The sequence below is a fragment of the Xyrauchen texanus genome, chromosome 31 (assembly GCF_025860055.1).
Source record: "Xyrauchen texanus isolate HMW12.3.18 chromosome 31, RBS_HiC_50CHRs, whole genome shotgun sequence".
Classification (NCBI taxonomy): Eukaryota; Metazoa; Chordata; class Actinopteri; order Cypriniformes; family Catostomidae; genus Xyrauchen; species Xyrauchen texanus.
Window position 1 is genome coordinate 16,446,032 of NC_068306.1, and position 19,479 is coordinate 16,465,510.

At 37.3% G+C, this 19,479-nt stretch overlaps 1 protein-coding gene across 6 annotated transcripts; it reads left to right on the forward strand.

Moving 5' to 3' along the window:
• The first annotated feature begins 2,428 nt into the window (after positions 1-2,428).
• LOC127625455 (FYN-binding protein 1-like) lies at positions 2,429-18,377 on the forward strand. 6 transcript variants are annotated; one of them, XM_052100759.1, is made up of 19 exons: positions 2,429-2,518; positions 8,026-8,971; positions 10,088-10,211; positions 10,334-10,386; positions 10,533-10,546; positions 11,165-11,211; positions 11,389-11,497; positions 11,598-11,757; positions 12,628-12,754; positions 13,204-13,217; positions 13,350-13,410; positions 13,566-13,661; positions 15,297-15,337; positions 15,460-15,526; positions 15,978-16,077; positions 16,686-16,839; positions 16,951-16,984; positions 17,088-17,119; positions 17,406-18,373. In XM_052100759.1, exons 1-19 carry the CDS (start codon positions 2,516-2,518, stop codon positions 17,426-17,428), a joined length of 2,205 nt encoding a protein of 734 aa, XP_051956719.1. In that variant the 5' UTR covers positions 2,429-2,515; the 3' UTR covers positions 17,429-18,373. The 6 variants fall into 6 exon arrangements, 5 of the variants coding, with proteins under 5 accessions (XP_051956719.1, XP_051956718.1, XP_051956717.1 ...); XM_052100758.1 differs by lacking the exon at positions 2,429-2,518 and adding an exon at positions 6,677-6,757 and having other exon boundaries at positions 15,472-15,526; positions 17,406-18,377; XM_052100757.1 differs by lacking the exon at positions 2,429-2,518 and adding an exon at positions 6,677-6,757 and having other exon boundaries at positions 17,406-18,375.
• The last annotated feature ends 1,102 nt before the right edge of the window (positions 18,378-19,479 follow it).

Genomic DNA, 19,479 nt, shown 5'->3' on the forward strand with positions numbered 1-19,479 from the left:
CCTTCTTGCTCTCGTGCCCCTCCTGGTCTGCCCGTCTGCTCCTGGTGCCTTTTTTTCTTTTTTAGGATCGTCTGGAATCCGATCCTTTGAGAGGGGATCTGTTATGTATACCTTGTCTTGTCTCACTGTTGCCCTTTGTTTGTCATTTTTGTCACTTTGGTAGTTCCATAGTTTTCACTTTTGTCACCCTTGTAGCTCCATAGTCTCCTTGTTAGCTTTCGTGTTCTCTGTTCATTGTTTTAATCCTGCCCTCGTTAGTTTGCCATTGGTTTCTGTTTATTGCCCTGTCATCTTGTTTGAGTTCTGTTTGTTCATTGGTTCCCGTTTTCCCATGTCCATGTATTTTAACCCGGTTGTTTTCACTCCCCTCTGTCAATCGTTGAATGATGTTAAGCCTGGTATGTGTTCCCTGCCCGAGTTCTCAGTTTTGTTTCATCGTGTTTAAGTTTCCTGTTTTCCCATTGTGGGTTTTTTCCTTTGTGTTTATTTATTTGTTTGTTTAAATAAAGTTTAGCTGCATTTAGATCCACTCTCCTCATCTGCTTTTGCTGCCTCCATTCGTTACAACTTTAGTGCTACTAACATTCTACTTAGTGCCTCGGGAAACCCATCCATCGACAAAAACTTTTTTCCAATTCAGGACTGGTCATCGGCATCGCCAGGTCATTTTTCCGGGGCTTCAGCCCAGAATGTAATTTTAAATGTAGGCAACACAAAGTTTAGGTGCAGCTCAACAACAACAACAAAAATATTTCTGTATGAATATGCAATAATCTTCATGATGCAATAATATTGTTACATTTTGTTTGAAGTTCACGTGACGTGACACCCTCCCCCTATGCCTCCCGCTACTAGAGAGAGAGGCAGCTTGTGTCACTCTGGAGGAAAAATTAAACGTCAAGAAAAAAGATATGCAGCCTTTTGGACTTAATCGAAAAGAAGAGTAATGGTGAGGATTTACTGATGTTACCTACATGTTTAGCTTAATGTTTTCTCTTCCCAGTCCAGCCCTGGTTACAATAAAAGTTGAACAGCAGTGGATAAATATTCTGTTACAAGGCATTGAGGAATTGATTATTATGTGGGTTGACCAATCAGTGGAAAGGTGCGTTTCATGTCCACACACATGTGCAAATCAAATATGTATCTATTTTCTACTCATGAACAATTATGACAAACTATCAAAATTTACATGGCTAATCTCTCTACCTGTAGCTTTGGTCTTCACCATTCAACACCAGATCGTGTTGCACCACCTACTGGTGAGAACGAATAGCACCAGGTTGAGATTGTGCATCGGTACTCTGCTGCTTTTCCTGCAGTTCCCGGATGTGGAAGGTTGAATTTCAGACAAATTTGAACCACTAAATTTGAGGAAGCGTATTTTGTTAAGCAAAATAGAAGGGGCTGAATTTTACCAGTCGAAAAATAACCCCGAACTGAATATTTTGGAAATGGACATTGGAAGGTGAATATTTATTGCTTGATTTTTTTAAATAATTTAATTATGAAATATTTTCAAATATTCAATGCTTAAAAATACAACCATGTTAGATTTCAGCGTTCCAAATGCAAGCACTTTAAATGCAATGCATTTAAATGCAAGTACTGATAATACAATGCATTTATTTTTTGGATTAGAGTAATTCAACATGCTTTTATGCTTCAAAGACTTTTAGTCATGAATTTACCTCCATAATCACTTTACTGGACTTCCACCTTTCCTGGCTGGTGGAGTGACCTTCCCAATTCCATCCCAGCAGCCGATTCTCCAACCTCCCACAAGAAACATCTAAAGACTTATCTCTTCCATGACCACTTGACCTAATTCTACTAATTTACTTACTGTCTCTCAACTTCCTCTCTACTTGTACTTGTCCTCAAAGAGCAATTTGTATTGCAGCACTTCCCATATTATAGCCTCCTTAAATTTGTTTTTGTTGTATTATGAGATGCTTTGGATTAAAGCATCGGCTACATGAATACATGTAAAATAAATGATTAGATCTCGTACTTAGGAAACAATGTAATTTTAATTCTAAGGATTAAAAGACAAAGGTTGCCATTATATAAACAAACCAATAGCCCATTAGCTCATTACAACACAGCATACTGCACCCAATGAAATGCAACAAACTTAACTGATTGCACACTTTATGGCAACCACACACTATTACTTTCTAGATAACATGATATGTATGGAGAACTGAGGTAAGTACACTAAGGAGATTGTACATTTTTAGTGTATACGATCATGCAGCGTAGGGAAGCATATGTGAATATGGAAAGAGCAGTTGAGAAGTGTGGGATAGGCAAATAGATTTGATGAGGAGAGTGATAGGGCTTCCTGTGATGACTGTGCAACAGTATGTCAGCAAATAGGGGAAGTAGCCAGGAGTGGGCAGGCTTTTAGTCACAAATGAACTGACGCAGACAGAAGCACATTCACTAGTAAGTTTGTGAGCTATCGGCCCATGAGAAGATCTGCCAGAGGAATTTTTTTGGCTCAATCATCATGGTAAGTGCCATCTTTTGGTTTTCATCCATTAATTGTCACTTATTTCTGTCCAGTGGGCAACCCTAAACAAGTTTCCACTCTAAGCATCAGTGGAAATTGTCAGGCTTGAGTCACGTTCAGTGAAATTGATTCATAGGTTTAAGAATTGTGGTAGTATGACATCAGCTGGTGTACATGGTGAATCCATGCTTGCAGGAGTTTCTTTGTGTGACATTGAAGAACAGTCTCTTGGTATATTACATTTGTATGAAATTATGTTTGTCTACTTATAAACTCTTATTACATTAAATATTTCTATTGGTCGTGTATGACCAGAACAATTTCGGTTATAATATTTAGGCTCTGTTTGTTGGAGAACATTAGTTTAGGAAAAGATACTTAACAAACAAAAAAATGTTGCTTTTGTTCGTTAGGTTCACATCAGCTTTCAGTTACTTTTCAGTACATTTCACAAAATTTCTAAACATTTCTCATGTTTAGAAATTACTAAAATATTGAAAGTTAGATGTTAAGAATGTTTAGAGGAGTTTTTGCAAAACCAGATAAAAAAAAAAAAAACTGTGTGTAATTTTAGGCTACTTTTTGCTTTGCGGACAAAACTCAGTTCCTCTTCATCTGAACAGCATTACTTGAGTTTCTAAATTCTTCTGACTTAACTGTGCTGCAGATATATTTAAATGTATATCTTGTTCTGCTATTTGGTTGCAGAAATGTATTCTGTTTATACGCAAAAATCCCACATTACCAAAGTGAAACTACGATGGAACACCTGTTTCAGTTGCATCACAGGTTATACTATGGGATCTCCCAATTCACCAATTAACAGTATTCAAAGCACTTTACACTGTGACACATTCACCCATTCATACACACATTCATACACCAATGGCGACAGAGCTGCCATGCAAGGCGCATGCAAGGAACTTGGGGTTCAGTGTCTTGCCCAAGGACACTTCAGCATGTGGAGTCATGTGGGCCGAGATTCAAACCACCAATCCTGCGATTAGTGGCCAACCCACACTACGACCTGAGCCACAGCCACCCCTAAACATTAATTAACAACATTAGTTAACATGAACTAACAATGAACAACAATTATACAGGATTTATTGATGTTTGTTAATGTTAATTACAACATTAACTAATAATTCTAAAGTTGTATTTGTTAACATTAGTTAATGCAATGTGAACTAACTTTAACTAACAATGAACAATTTTTTATTTTATTAACAAACCATAACAAAGCTTAATAAATACTGTAATAAATACTGTATATTGTTCATTGTTAGTTAATGATACCTAATGCATTAACTAATGTTAATTAATGGCACTTTACAATTAAGTGTTACCGATGATTCTTTGTTAAACACATATTAACACACACCAGGTACAATATTCAAAACATAGGTCGCTCCACTCACCCCTCTAAAGAATGGAACTATGGACTTTTTGTACTTTGCATGTCGGGAGCTTGTACAGCTGTTGTAATAGTAACTTTGGAACTACATAAATAAAAACAGATTCTGTATTTACTTCTGTGTTATATATTAGGCTGATTTACTTTAAATGCAAAGAACACTAAATAAGAGAACATCTAGAAAAACATGTGCTCTAGTTAGGAGAGCAAAACTTGACACATTTCCTCTTTGCTTACCATATTACCTTGGGCAGTGACCTTGGGCAAAACACTGAACCCCAAGTTGCTAGTGCCTTGCATTGGGATTGCATTGCGCCTTGCATTCATACACACATGTATGAATGGGTGAATGTGTCACAGTGTAAAGCGCTTTGAATACTGTTAAGGTTAAAAATGCACTATATAAGTGCACACCATTTAAAATGATCTGTGAAAATGCACTAAATGTGACTTGAATGCACTCTACAGTCCCCCAAAAAAGGTATGGAATGTGGAACACAAAAGGAGATGCTTAGCAGATTTTAGTCTCATCACCATTCACTGTTATTGTGTCTTTTTTCCATCCAATAAAGAGAATGGTGAATGAGCCAACATTTTGCCACATCTATTTTTGTGTCATGAAAGAATATCAAACAGTTACAAAACAGCATGAGGGTGAGTAAACAACACGTAAAATGCATGAATTTCTTTGCATAAGATAAGAAAATATCAATCCAAGTGGCATCTACAAATTGAACAATGCAAACTTCAACAAAGTACAAAGTAGAAACTTTCTTTGTAAATGCTTGTGTTACCATGTATTCCCGTTGTTCTGTGTTTGCATACATGTGAATGGAAGTGAATGGAACACGAAGTCTGGTATGACCACACCATTACTCCAAAAATGTATGTCTGTAGCAGTACATCTATTGTTTTATAACCTAAAACATTCATTTTGTGAAATAAATGTTTGTGTAAAATAAATACATGTTTTGCTTGAAAAGTGTGCTTGCCATATTTTTAATAATCTAATTTCTAATGAAATGACATCCATACAGTTTTTAAGTATGGCTTAATACTAAGGGACCACTGTAAATGATTTAAAGAATCTTAAGGCCATTAATGGGAAATGCCTACATGGCTGTTGTTTGTCAAGAGCATAGTGATATTGTAATTGGTTGACCAATGTCAGTTCCTGTCTAACAGTTTCTCTTTTTTTCCTGTTGAGAGTTGCTCAGTAAGTCAACAGCACAGTGTGTACCTCTGGGTCAGGCCAGTCACATTAGAATGCCTGTCATGTGTTTATCAGCTCTTCCTCGTTAGAGGTCTGTCCTGATTCAACCACTTGTAACCAAGGGTGCCTCACTCCTATCTCCCAGAGCCTCTCAGGTACCTTTGTATCCTCAGACATGTTAACACGGGTCCTGAGCATTGTGTCTGTTAGACAGAAATGGGAGAATTCAAAGAAGTTTGGCAAATAGTTGGGTACAACATTATGGAAATGCTATAAAATCTTTGGGGTTTTTTCTCCCCAATTTGGAATACCAAATTCCCAATGCATCCTAAATACTTGTGGTGGCGTAGTGACTGGAGTATGAATCTAAATTGCCTCTGTGTCTGAGACCATCAATCCGCGCATCTTATCACGTCGATTGTTGAGAGCGTTACCACTGAAACTGTGTCTCGTTTGGAAGGCTGCATGCTAGGTAGGACACGTCCTTTGAAGGCTGCAGTATACAGAGTGTCCCCCTTTAAACAAATCTTGTTTAAATGAGACGGCCTTCATAGGACAAACTGAAATGGAACGTATCATGGTTGCTATGACAGCACGCCACTATTTAACAAGTGCGAGCACTTTGAGCGAGAAGGGAACAAAGTCGCTCTGGAAGGGAATGTATGAGGTGCATTTTAGGAGAGTTATAATGATGTAAACTGAAAAGCAAAAAGATTTTATAGGTGTACTTTTCGTCTAATACTTTATTTCAATTATATATTAATATAATTATACATATTATATACTCTGCACCCATCTACTGAGGTACCTTGGGAATTAACATTCCTTGCGTTTGAACATCACATTTCCATTGAAGCAAAGAATTGTGAGTAGCGAGTGCCCACGATGGATACACCTCATGCATCCTCCGAATTCCTGTGAAAGAATTCGCATTCGAAGGCTGCATTCGAAGTATCCTACTCGCTTTTCTGAAACGAGACAGCTCGATGACGTAAGTGGCCGACAGATGCAACCTCCAGAGGACACATCCATCCAAACGAGACACAGCCATAGTGCATGTGGAGGCTTCACGCCATCCACCGCGGAATCCACACACAACTCACCATGCGCCCCACCAAGAGTGAACCATATATATATAGTGACCACAAGGAGGTTACCCCATGTGACTCTACGCTCCCTAGCATCTGGGCCAATTTGGTTGCTTAAGAGACCTGGCTGGAGTCACTCAGCACACCATGGATTCGAACTCGCAAACTCCAGGTGTGGTAGTCAGCGTCGCTGAGCTACTCAGGCCAAAATGGTTTTAACAACTACAGTTATGTCAAGTTAATAATTATCTAAAAGATTCTAGTGCTTTCAAGTGCACTTTGCTGTGATTTTTAAGCCTCTATCACAAATTATACATATACAGTTGGATTAAAATGTTTTCAATTCATTTTTCTGTATCTGAGAGGTAGTAAGTGTTGTGACTTCCTGCTAGTTTGGTATGATAAACACTCTCAGTTCCTGTGTGATCACAGACAGCTCTCTCGTTTAGTGGAGTAGACAGCAAATGGCTCACATTGGAAAATTAATGGTCCTAAAATGTAATGAAGATCCTGAGTCAGAGGTAAAGCTGGCTTTTCTAGTGTTTTTTAACCTGTAATGTGTGATTTACTTTAGATGTCAAAAGTATATCTGCTATATGCTTGAGTTATGCAGTTAGGCAGCAGTTGGTTCATTTAAGTTGGTTCATAGCATTAATCTCTTATACACAGATGAACTACATAGAAAAACTGAGAGCTTTTTGTTGTATGAAATACTTTTATAGACAGTCTAGCACAAAATTACACAGGTATTTTAAGATAATTATTCAAATTACTTTACCCTTATGATTAATGTACTGCATAATACAAATTCAAGTCAGACTTTGGAAGTTAAAGCTTTGAGTTTCAAAATTCTATACAGCTTTGATGATTTATTTATTTATGTATTTATTTATTTACATTTGATAGCATTTTGAAGAAAATGTTTGTACAGAATGTATTTACGTTTCATAATACTTTAAAAGTTGACAACCCTAGGCATTAGCGCCAATGAAATATATAAGAACTAGAGAGAGGATTACTTATGCATTTGTGTTTAAATTTTACATTTAAATCATTTACATGCCAAATTACACCTTACAGTTATAATTTTCCATAACCATGCAGCCTGTCTTAGTTATGAGCACCAATTGAACTTTGCAGCTGTTCCACTTACTTGAGCGGCCGAATGATTGCATGGCACAGACCCCTCTTTTGGTCAAACCACAAAACCTGTCAGCTCCAGTGGAGGAAGCCCAGCATGACCAATTTGAATTTGCCCCAGATTTTGGTGTTTTAAAGAGTTGTCTACATTTGTCAATAGCAGACAACAAAATCACTCATGGTAGTATCACTCATATCATTGGTCTGCATTTTTCTTGAATACTTTAGTAAATAAGGGGAAGTTACATCAAGCAGTATTTTGAAATGGGTATTGTGCATATATTTTGTTGGTGGGCAGGAGAGGGAGGGTGTTGGGGGTGATATGGAACAGTACTAACCAAATTGCACTTCATTTAACAATTTGGTTAGTACTGTACCAAACACACGCACCAAATATGAATGCGTACACAACCTTTTAGAGCTTCCACATGATGGGCCGTCAACGCACCACTCAACGGCAGCATCAAGATACGCTTTGTTCTCCACATAAAAAGTGTTTTTTTTTGCATTGACGCTGCCCTTGCAATGTTACACCATCTGTATTGTGCGGTAATCATTGTCTGATGCTCTTTGCCATGTGGAAGTCCCTTATTATTCTCACGAGTTTGTGTCTGTTCCTCAAATTTTGCCTTTCAATCTTTGGTTGCAGGATAACAAATCTGACGTAAAAGCGATTATGGCTCGTTTTCAAGCTAGTGGTTCATCTATGGAAGGGAGTCCAGGGGTACGTTCAAAACCAACCCTCCAGCCCACCTTATCTTCAGGCCCATCTGTGCCTGCTAAGAAGCCAGTGCTTGAAACAAGCCTCTCTGGTGGAGTTACTACTACCTCAACTGCATCAAAACCTAATTTTTTAAAGAGCACAGTTAACACAGCAAAAAGTGCTCCAGATGTGCATGACCCACCAAAGCCTAAAGCTCTTGTGAGTAGGTTTGAAAATGCACAAGAGAATAATAAAGTCAACTTTAAACTTCCTGTCAAAACTAAACCTCCAGACTCATCTCAGGACACTGAGCCAAAGGTCCTCTTTCCAAAGGTACCACTACAGAAGCCTCCTCTAAGCAGCATGGCAAATGATTCAAAGGGCACAAGTTCAAAGCCACTGGCACATACAGCAAAGCCTCCCTGGGTAAAAGATGCCACGAAATCTGAAGACAACAGTGTAAGCCCTAATCCCACCCATCCAAAAATGCCATCTGCCATTAAACCAAAGAGCACAATTGCTTTGTTACGGCAGCAGCCAGTTGAAAGCAGTACTGCAGAGTCTAGTACAAGACCTTCCGCTCTATCTAATGTGAAACCCTCAAGTTTCCGTTTTAAAAATAGCATCAACAAACCCGAAGAAGGTGTGAAAGAGGGTGCAAAAGTACCAAGTGCTGATGAGTCAGTCCCAAAGCCAGTAGCCCCTCTAAAACCCAGCTTTCCAAAAAAGACTTCTGGACCCCCTGCACAGACAGTGAATAATGATCCCTCAGCCCCAAAGAAGAAACCTTTACCCAACAGTTATGCCCTGGGCAGTGCTCCTGCAAAACCCAACAGACCACCCAAAGTCAACCTTGAGAAATTCAAGAAGGGGACAGAGACTGCAACTGAGGGTGAGTACACCCTGTCTGGCACCTTCGTGTTTTTCTACTTTGTCAAATAGTTCCATTATGATTATGATTAAACGCTTTGCCATACATTAAGCCACAATCTACAAAAAAACAAAAAAACACTAATGAGCTCTGCACAACTCATATCAAAGCCACAAAGTCTTTGTACACAAATCAGCCACTGCTTTTAAGCAAGCACAGTAGAGTACTTTGGACCACAGCGGTTTATGTGGTTTTACTTGTGACTGCTCTGCATTCCCCTGAGACAATTAGAAAGTATGCAAAATATAAAAAGCATCACAAAGCCATAAAGATGAGAAACTATGAGCAGATACATATCATTGTTAGCATTTTATGTCCATATGAGGAGCATCACATTATGATATTGAATGCTTAGTTGCTGTTCACACTGACACAGTGCAACATACTCAGATCTTATATTTGATCTTTCATTTAATATGTATCTAGGTAAACACATTTGATCTATAGAGTATTACAGCACATCATGTGATTCAGCATCACATACTTTATGCCATCTCTCTTATGATACAAACATTCAGGTGCATCTTGTATAAGAGAGTAATAACAACATATTGGAAATTCAAGATTTCCAGTATGCGTTGAACATACTTCCTCATTTGTGTTTCTCTTTTCACTTGAGAGCTGAAAAAAACAAGGAAGCTTATTTAAAATGGGAACAAGTTTAGAGAAGGCTTTCATTTTTATTTAATGAAATGGGAAAGAAACAGGACCAGGTTTCTCTACAGAGTCCAATGTAAAAACATGATAACTGGAGATTAAAATGGAAGATTAAAATACTGTATTTGGATGCCATTAACCTCAATTTTATAGACCCTAGACTCAGTATTAGTATGTGCGAAACAAACTGTATGTTCAAATAGGTGAGATATTATAACACAAATAATAATCATTGAAGTCTTCACTATTTTACAACCAGTTAAACTAGATCACTGTCTGTGGTGGGTCAAAGTTCACTGTCATTTATTTTTCTATTGAAAAGCTGCCATACTAAACGTGTCTCTTTAAAAATAGAGGAAGCTAGAAGAACTTCAAAAATAGATAGCTGGTGATAAGGATGACTGAGAATTTTTCTTGCAGGTCCTGGGCTGAAGATTGTAGCTCCCCCTCCCCCACCAGCTTCTCACCCGAGTAGCCAGGCAGCCCCACCAGTGCCCTCTCAGTCCTTCCTTCCCATCCTGCCCCCGCGACCTTCAGGAGCATTGTGAGTACCACAGAAATACCATGCTTTCTGTTTGGGTAGCACTGCAATTGAGTGATTCATGTAGTGACACTTTCTTTAACATTTGACATTTTGTAGTAGATTATATATTCTTTTGTCTACAGAACTCAAGATGAGAATTACGATGATGTGGAGTCCTTAAGGGGGTCATTTGCGGGTAGGCCTGCTCTTATGATATTGCAAGGATATCATTTTTGAGCCAAAACCTTAGAATTATTAATGCTTTAAATGGGTAGATAAGAACATTTCATAACTGATTCTAAATATCTACATTGCTTTTTTTTCCATGTTCATTCATTCCAGGCCAGAAAAATGAGGTAAGAAACTTAATGAATACACACAGGTACTCTACTTGGACAGTACACTGACAGTTTATGGTACACTGCAGGACGGTTCTAGGGTCAGGGGAAATTTGGGGCTTAGCCCAGACCTCTGTGGATGCATATGAGGCCATCATATAATACACTTTATAATAAAAATGTAAATGTTACATGTGTGAGATGTCATTTATATAGGAAATCTTTAAATATAACTAAACTATAACTAAAAGGTCCCACTAACTTTTGTCTCAGCTTCAGACATGCTTGAAAATCAAATATTGTGTGCTTTCAACACTGGGTTCTTTGAAACATGATTTCAAGAAACACAATTTTTTCCCCCTTCGGCTTTAAAATAGGTAAATTTAGAGGTGCAAAAGTTTGCAAAGTTTATTGCATCATGTCTTAATAATATTCAATTAGAATATGTTTTAGTATCAACTTCATACCAAAGCACAGGTACTTCTGAAATCACTACAAGATTACAAAAGCATTCTGGGCTTTACGGAACACATTCATGGCTTAAGCCCTGGTAGCCCAACCCCGAGCACCACCCACGGTACAGTACACTGACTCTTTTTTTAACCTATTTTATCTTTTACCTCTTTATTTGCACAGGGAAATGAAAGTGATGGTGAGATATATGAGGATCTTGATGATAGCAGGTAAGCAGTTTTATACTTTGTTATTGCTGACAAATGAATGTAGTACAGAGCTCCCCTCAGCTATATAACAGAGTGTATAACAGTGTGATTCTTTGAAAACTACTTTTTTATGCAACAATCAAATGAGTGTGTTGGGGTATTCTGCTGATAAATGGCTTAAAGACAGTTTTACCACAGGTCTGCTGCAGAGTCAAGTCAACATCAGAAAAAGCAAGACAAAGAACAAGGAATAAAAAACCAGAAAGACCGTGAGAAAAAAGAGAAGGAAGCCATTAAGAAGTTTAAAGTAAGCTAATTATCAGTGTGCCATTGTAATTATTTTAGGGGGTTATTTTACTGGATCATGGTTTATTATAAAATTTTTGGTTGGTTTGTCTTTTCCACAGCTAACACCACCTCTGCAGATCATTCATCAGGTAAAAGCTAAAGCTGACTGCAAGGGCGGGAAACATGACCTCTCCACAAAGAAGGGCGAGTTAATAGATATCATTAGAATCGCTGACAACCCAGAGGGTAAATGGCTGGGCAGGACTCAAGATGGATCTAGTAAGTGTTTACACTAAAGTACAAGCATTCAAGGAATCTGCATCTCAAAGTTGCAGCATGTTTATTTGAAGTACTACAGAGAACAGCGTCTGATTTACAAAATGCTTCCAAAGATACGGTGCAATTTACCCTGGCAGTGTACAAAGCTGAAGGTTTAAATTAATATATGCGACAGAATTCATGCAACAGTATGGAGGACTTTAAAATGTATAAGTCCTATAAGTGCATTTAATGTTTAATGATGAAGCAAAACATGATTTAATACTGTAAATATGTGCACGGTAACCACCTGTAATATTTGGTTAACCACGAGAGTTTACAAACTCCGTTCTTATGTTATTTGTCTGGAGTTGGGACTCGGGAATAAAGAACGTTTATTGCCATGGATGCGTCAAACACAATCTCAGATGAGCAGGGAATAAAGTGCAGTGAGCTATGAGTCTAAATAGCACAATACATAGATCTTCAAAAGTTCAAATTATAAAATCACAAAATAATCTTTGTCATTGCCTGAAAAATAACAGAGTCAAAAGAACAATTTAATTGCAAATCAAACACCACTATGGCTTGCGAGCAACTTTAACTCTACACAAGTACAATATCTTATGAAAGGATTTAGAGCAGACCAAAACTAGAAGAAATAAAACCTTATTCACAATAGAAATTTCAATGACTTTTGGGGGGTTGGAAACACAATTTAAAAATTCCCTGATATGTCCATGACTTGAGCCATGAACCATGAACCATGTACCCTGTACCCTGTTTTTTGTTTCTTTATTTCTTGTGAGAATCAGTGTCAGAGATCTGTTTTTTGTTGCCTTGAGCATGTTCATAGCACAACCTTGAATTAGAGTTTTCTCTATATTGCAGTTGGCTTTGTTAAAACGGAAATGGTCGAGATAGACTTTAGCGTGCTGAAGAATCAAGGCATGTCTCTTCCTACTAATCTGGGAAGTGAAGAGTTGTATGATGACGTGGGTTCTCAGGATGATCATGGGTAAGAACCTCACAGTTACAAACACAAGTATAGTGTGTGGCTGTTCTTTGTATGGGTTTCTATGTGCAGAACTCTGTGAAAAGCTGCACAGATTTCCACAGAATTGAGCACACCTGTCATTCACAAAGTTCTACACATCCCAAATCTTGTTTGTTAATTACACATTTAGGCTAATTTAATTATGCTTTCAGCTACAAAAAGAATATAGTCCTCTCATATTATCAAGTAAATAATAATAAATAAATACATTTAGCAGAATTCTGCAGATTTTCACCAATAAATAGCACATTAATGTGAAAGGTGCAGATTCAGCCTATGTATGTGCATTACCAGATGCCATATTGCGTAGAAACTGAGAGTTTTTTTCCTACTCTAGTCTATTGCAGTCTAGAACGTTTCACTAAAATTACAATGCAAACTCTACAGTTCATTTCTCATTCTTATTTCAGGAGTGGTCAGCGGGGTAAGTTTTAATATAACTAATCAATTTCTAATGAATTACAAACATAGGATGGACAAATCTGGGCGAATCTGTCAGACACTATATACATGTTTTGGTGTTGATACATGAATAATTCTGCCCTCTCCTGTTCAGTTGTTTTACCTCCACTACCAGATGATGTGTATGATGATATATCTGATTCCAATTCAGTCAGGTAAGAACAACACAAAGCCCTTAAAAAAATAGCAACAATAATAATTTGCATACTGTGTCTTTTTACTGTATGTGTGCCTGTATTCCTGGGTTTGCTGTTTGGCCACTTTTATTATGGATCTATCTTACCCATACTGAGTTCCTCTGAAACCATAGCATTGCAGATCCCAGGTCCCTCTCAAAACCACGCTACTTCTTGGAGATGCTCAAAAGTTCAGTTGACAGGAGAAAAAGCCAAGTCCACAATAATGAGTAATTTTTACATTAGTAAGATGAAATCAAACAATGTTATTTTTCAAGGTTTTTAATCCATCCCAATCAACAAATCTATCAATTTCCTCTAACAGAGCATGATTAAATCTTTTCTACCTACGCTTTCACAATCAATCCAATCCATGTAAAAGTTTTTGTCAAATATTTCTTTCAAATTCTTTTTTTTTTAATTTCCTGTTATTAATGCTTTTCCAATCATAATTTCTTAGTCATTAGATGTGAATGATTCACTGTTGCTCTCTTCTTTTCCCAACAATCATCTAGTGACTTCCTCCTCCCTTGATTTTGTTTTTGCTTTAGATAAATATATTTACTGTATGTACAAAAGTGTGTGGTGGCCAAAAGTATGGAATAATGTACATACTTTGCGGTTTCGGAAGGAAATTGGTACTTTAATTCACCAAAGTGGCATTCAACTGAACAAAATGTATAGTCAGGACATTAATGATGTGCAAAACAAGCACCATCACTATTTGAAAACATTTCCAGCAGCCATCACTTCAACACTTTATCCTTGAGTAATCATGCTAAATTGCTAATTTGGTACAAAAAAATCACTTGCCATTACATCAAACACTTCTGAAAGCTATTTTGTTCGTTAAACGAAGCTTAACATTGTCTTTGTGTTTGTTTTTTGAGTTGCCACAGTATGCAATAGACTTGTCTTAAGGTCAATATTAGGTCATAAATGGCAAAAAAGAAACGGCTTTCTCTAGAAACTCATCAGTCAGTCATTGTTTTGAGGAATGAAGGCTATAGGATGCTTGAAATTGCCAACAAAAACTGAAGATTTCACACAAAGCTGTACACTACAGTTTTCAAAGACAAAGGACAACTGGCTCTAACAAGGACAGAAAGAGATGTGGAAGGCCAGATGTACAACTAAACAAGAGGATAGTACATCAGAATCTCTAGTTTGAGAAATAGACACCTCACATGTCCTCAGCTGACAGCTGCATTGAATTCTACCTGCTCAGCACCAGTATCATGTACAACAGTAAAGAGAAGACTCAGGGGTGCAGGCCTTATGGGAAGAATTACAAAGAAAAAGGCATTTTTGAAACAGAAAAACAAAAAGAAAAGGTTAGAGTGGGAAACACAGACATTGTACAACAGATAATTGGAAAAGAGTGACATGGGTCTCAACCCCATTAAGCTTTTGTGGGATCAGCTAGACTGTGAGGTGCGTGACAAGACAGCCACATCTATGGCAAGTGCTACAGGAAGCATTGGGTGAAATGTCACCTGAGTATCTGGACAAACTGACAGCTAGAATGCCAAGGATCTGCAAAGCTGTCATTGCTGCAAGTGGAGGATTTGTTATGAGAACACTTTGAAGTAGTTTAAGAAGTTCTGAACATTGGTTTCAAATTGTAATGGTAATTTTTCACGTTTTTAATGTCCTGACAATATTGCTGACACATTGTGATCATTTGATTGCCATTTTAGTGAATAAAAGTACCAATTTCTATCCATAAGAGCAAAATCTGTCCATTATTCCCAACTTTTGGCCACACGTGTATATTAACTTCAAATTAAGACTGTAAATTGTATTTTTCACATTTGTTGAGTGGCTGTTGCCCACAAAATTCTGAGATTTCTTTTTTTTTTCAGCATTCCTCCCCCTACACAGTTTACATCTGAAGGAAATAAAGGTAAAATAATATTTTAAGCCCGATCTCAAACCTTCAAAATTAACTGTAAGCTTAGCTAAGATAATTCAACACATGTAAAACCTACTTTGTCTGCATTCTTTTCAAATGTCATTTCATCACAGACATTTTTCCAGATGGTGATATCTATGATGATGTTGATACGCAACCTCCTGCTCCATCTGTTAGCAGGTAGACAATTATTAATATAAGGGTAAAACTTTACAATAAAGTGCCATTAGTTAACATTAGTTAATGCATGAATTATCAATCACTAACAATGGACAATATATTTATTACAGCATTTATTAAGCTTTGTTACTGTTATCTAATAAACAAATGACAATTGTTCATTGTTAGTTAAAGTTAGTTCATATTGCATTAACTAATGTTAACAAATACAAATTTAGATTTTAAAAATGTAATAGATAATTAACATTAACAAACATGAATAAATGCTGTTAAGGTGTTGTTCATTGTTAGTTCATCTTAATGGCACTTTATTACAAAGTGTTACCAATAAATGTAATAGGAACATTATTATGTCACTAATGTTATAGGAAATAAAATAATGTACTAATTAAATCAAACTTAAATATGTATATCACCACATTTAAATAGTGCTAATAATTATATTTTCCAGCATTCCTCAAAATAAATCAAAGGTGACCAAAGGCCACGATGACCCAAAAAAGCAAAAAAAGCTCGAGAAAGAAGAGAAGGACTTTAGAAAGAAGTTTAAGGTGCGTATAAGATCGGTTTAAAGAGCACTTATTATGGTTTTTCAAATATTACCTTTCATGTAGTGTGTTATATAGCTGTTTGTGAATGTAAAAAAGCCTGCAAAGTTAAAAAAAAAAAAATCTAAGAGCACGACAAATGGCGTTATTGACTCCCAAAAGAAAGAACCGATTCTGAACACCTGAAACGAGTCGCTAGTAAATCCAGACTTACTTCCTGTACTGTACTGTACAAACCTACGTAATTTGGTAACAAAAACCCGCCTCTGGTCTTCATTGGCTGCTCGCGAACAGCTTTGACCCGCCCTGAAACACTACTGTAAGCAGTAGACCAATAACAACAGACTGGGACATCTGACCAATCAGAGCAGAGTAGGCTCTCTGAATGAATGCTTTAGAACAGATCATTTAACGAGTCGTTTATGACAGGATAAAAAAAGGTAATGCTGCAATTTAAATTACGAGCAATATAAAGTTAGGCACGTTTAAAAACCATAATAGGTGCTCTTTAAGACGTTGTCAGCTGAATTCCGGGTACCTGTAATGTAGTTGTAGTGCTTTCTGAATTGAATTTGTAAGGAAATAATTTGGTATTTATTTACATGTACCAGTATGACGGTGAGATTCAAGTGCTTCATCAAGCAACAATTGCGACCAGTAAGAAGGGAGGCGGGAAAGACCTGGCTGTGCAGGCTGGCGAGACTGTGGACGTCATCAACAAATCTGACCCTGAAAAATTCATCTGTAGGAACAAGGAGGGCAAGTGTAAGTAACATTCTTTGTGACTCCAAATTAAATCTTGTTCTGTTCTATGAAAGGAAAAGATAATGCCTGTAAAGTATTGTAAAATTATATTTCAAACAATTTTACTTTCAGTTGGATATGTCTCAGTTAGCAACATTCAAACTGAGTAAGTTAATTTTCTAGTCACTAAATTGAATACATTTTCTGTAAAGTATTTGACATTGTGTGACTATGTATGAAAACTGACTATTTTAATGTAATTTATACAGCGATGAGGTCTATGATGACATTGGAGATGATGGTACGTAGCAAACTTATGAGCAGGATTTTTATTAATACTTACAATAAAGTCTTACTGTATGAATTATACAATCAAATTTCAAAATAATGTACAGTATGCTCACCTGATAAACAGAGGATAGGAGAAACTTGTCTTTACTGGTTAAAACAGGAGATAAAAATGAAATGCTTTTGAATCTCTTTACTGCAGATGAGATGTAATTTAACATCCACCCCAAAAAGTTAGACAATATCAAAAGAACACATATAGTATTCATTCACATCTTCACAAAACTATATCTTCTCAGATTGCATCTATGACAATGACTGAAGATCGCCACAGCATCTCATCTCAACTTCTGGTGCAGCTCTTAATTTCTGGACATATTTGTTTTCTTGGTGGTTGATTTAGAATGTGTTTATTATATGGATACATGTGAATATAGAGTATTAGGCTAAATGAAACATTATAATGTCATCATGATATCATTGGTACTGGTTCAAATGCTGCATTTATGGCTTCTAATCCATGCTACTTTTTTTTTTTAAAGATGCCAACTAAACACTCAAATCCATTTCTTAAGATTTACACATTTCAATTGTATGTTATTTCCATCAAACTGCAGTGAGAAGTCTTTAATAAATTCAGCATACATTTGAAGTATTTAATTTTAATTCAATATTTCACTTTATTCTCAATTCATAATGGTATGTTAATAGACAATTTAATACAACTGCTCTCAAGAAATATACATTTTCTTATTTTGTCGTGATTACAAAGCTACAACTAATTTCAAGGCACACAAATATTTAATTACTGTCATTTTGATGCTGAGTGAATTTCAATGCAGTATTTTGTAACCAGATTTTGTTTTGTAAATATTACTCAGCAAAAGTTTGAACTGTTATCATTTACTTGCATAAAATGCAATGTGCTAACTGAATTGAAGGAATGGCTGTTTACAATGTGATTCATACATGACAGCTACATGATTAGCTCGACAATTGTTGTCTTCTCACTTAACTGTAGTTAACCTTGTAAAGATGAATGTCATGTCATTACTTACTTTATTAATCAAATCAATCAAATCACTTTATTGTCACATGACCATATATACACAAGAGAAACAGTAGGTGAAAGTCTTGTGTGCAGTTCCGAGCAACATAGCAGTCATGACAGTGACGAGACATATACCAATTACAGTAAACAACATATTTACACAACACAATTTACATATCAAATGTACACATACTTACACAACACAATAATAATATACAATGCACATACAATAAAAATAAAAAGTATATATAAAAAAATTATATATATATATGCTGTAGTTGTATTGTGGAGAATATAATTATGACAGTCCAGTGTGAGACAATAGATTAATAAAGTGCAGTGCTGGTGTATATTGATCATGAGAGATCATCTGTTCAAAAGTCTGATTGCTTGGGGGAAGAAGCTGTCATGAAGTCGGCTGGTGCGGGTCCTGATGCTGTGATATCGCCTGCCTGATGGTAGCAGTGAGAGCAGCCCATGACTCGGGTGGCTGGAGTCTCTGATGATCCTCCAAGCTTTTTTCACACACTGCCTGTTATATATGTCCTGGAGGGAGGGAAGCTCACCTCCGATGATGTTTCTGGCAGTTTGCACCACCCTTTGCAGGTCTTTGCGGTTGTGGGCGGTGCTATTGCTGTACCAGGCGGTGATGCAGCCAGTCAGGATGCTCTCTACAGTACTGGTGTAGAACCGTGTGAGGATGTGGTGGTTCATTCCAAACTTCCTCAGCCGTCTCAGGAAGAAGAGGCGCTGGTGAGTCTTCTTCACAACGGCCTCATTGTGGACGGACCATGTGAGTTCCTCAGTGATGTGGACACCGAGGAACTTGAAGCTGCTGACTCTCTCCACTGGTGCTCCATTAATGGTGATGGGGCTGTGTTCTCTGTCTTTCCTCCTGAAGTCCACAACAAGCTCCTTGGTTTTACTGATGTTGAAGGAGAGGTTGTGCTCCTGACACCAGCATGTCAGAGTGTGCACCTCCTCTCTGGAAGCTGTTTCATCATTGTCAGTGATCAGACCTAAAACCGTTGTATCATCAGCAAACTTAATGATGGCATTGGAGCTATGTGTTGCCACACAGTCATGTGTGTATAGGGAATACAGGAGTGGGCTGAGAACACAGCCCTGCGGGGCTCCGGTGTTGAGGGTCAGTGATGAGGAAATGTTTCTGCTCATTCTAACCACCTGACGTCCACCTGACAGGAAGTCCAGGATCCAGCTGCACAGCGAGCTGTTTAAGCCCAGAGCCTGGAGTTTCACATCAAGCTTGGAGGGCACTATGGTGTTGAATGCTGAGCTGTAGTCTACAAACAGCATTCTCA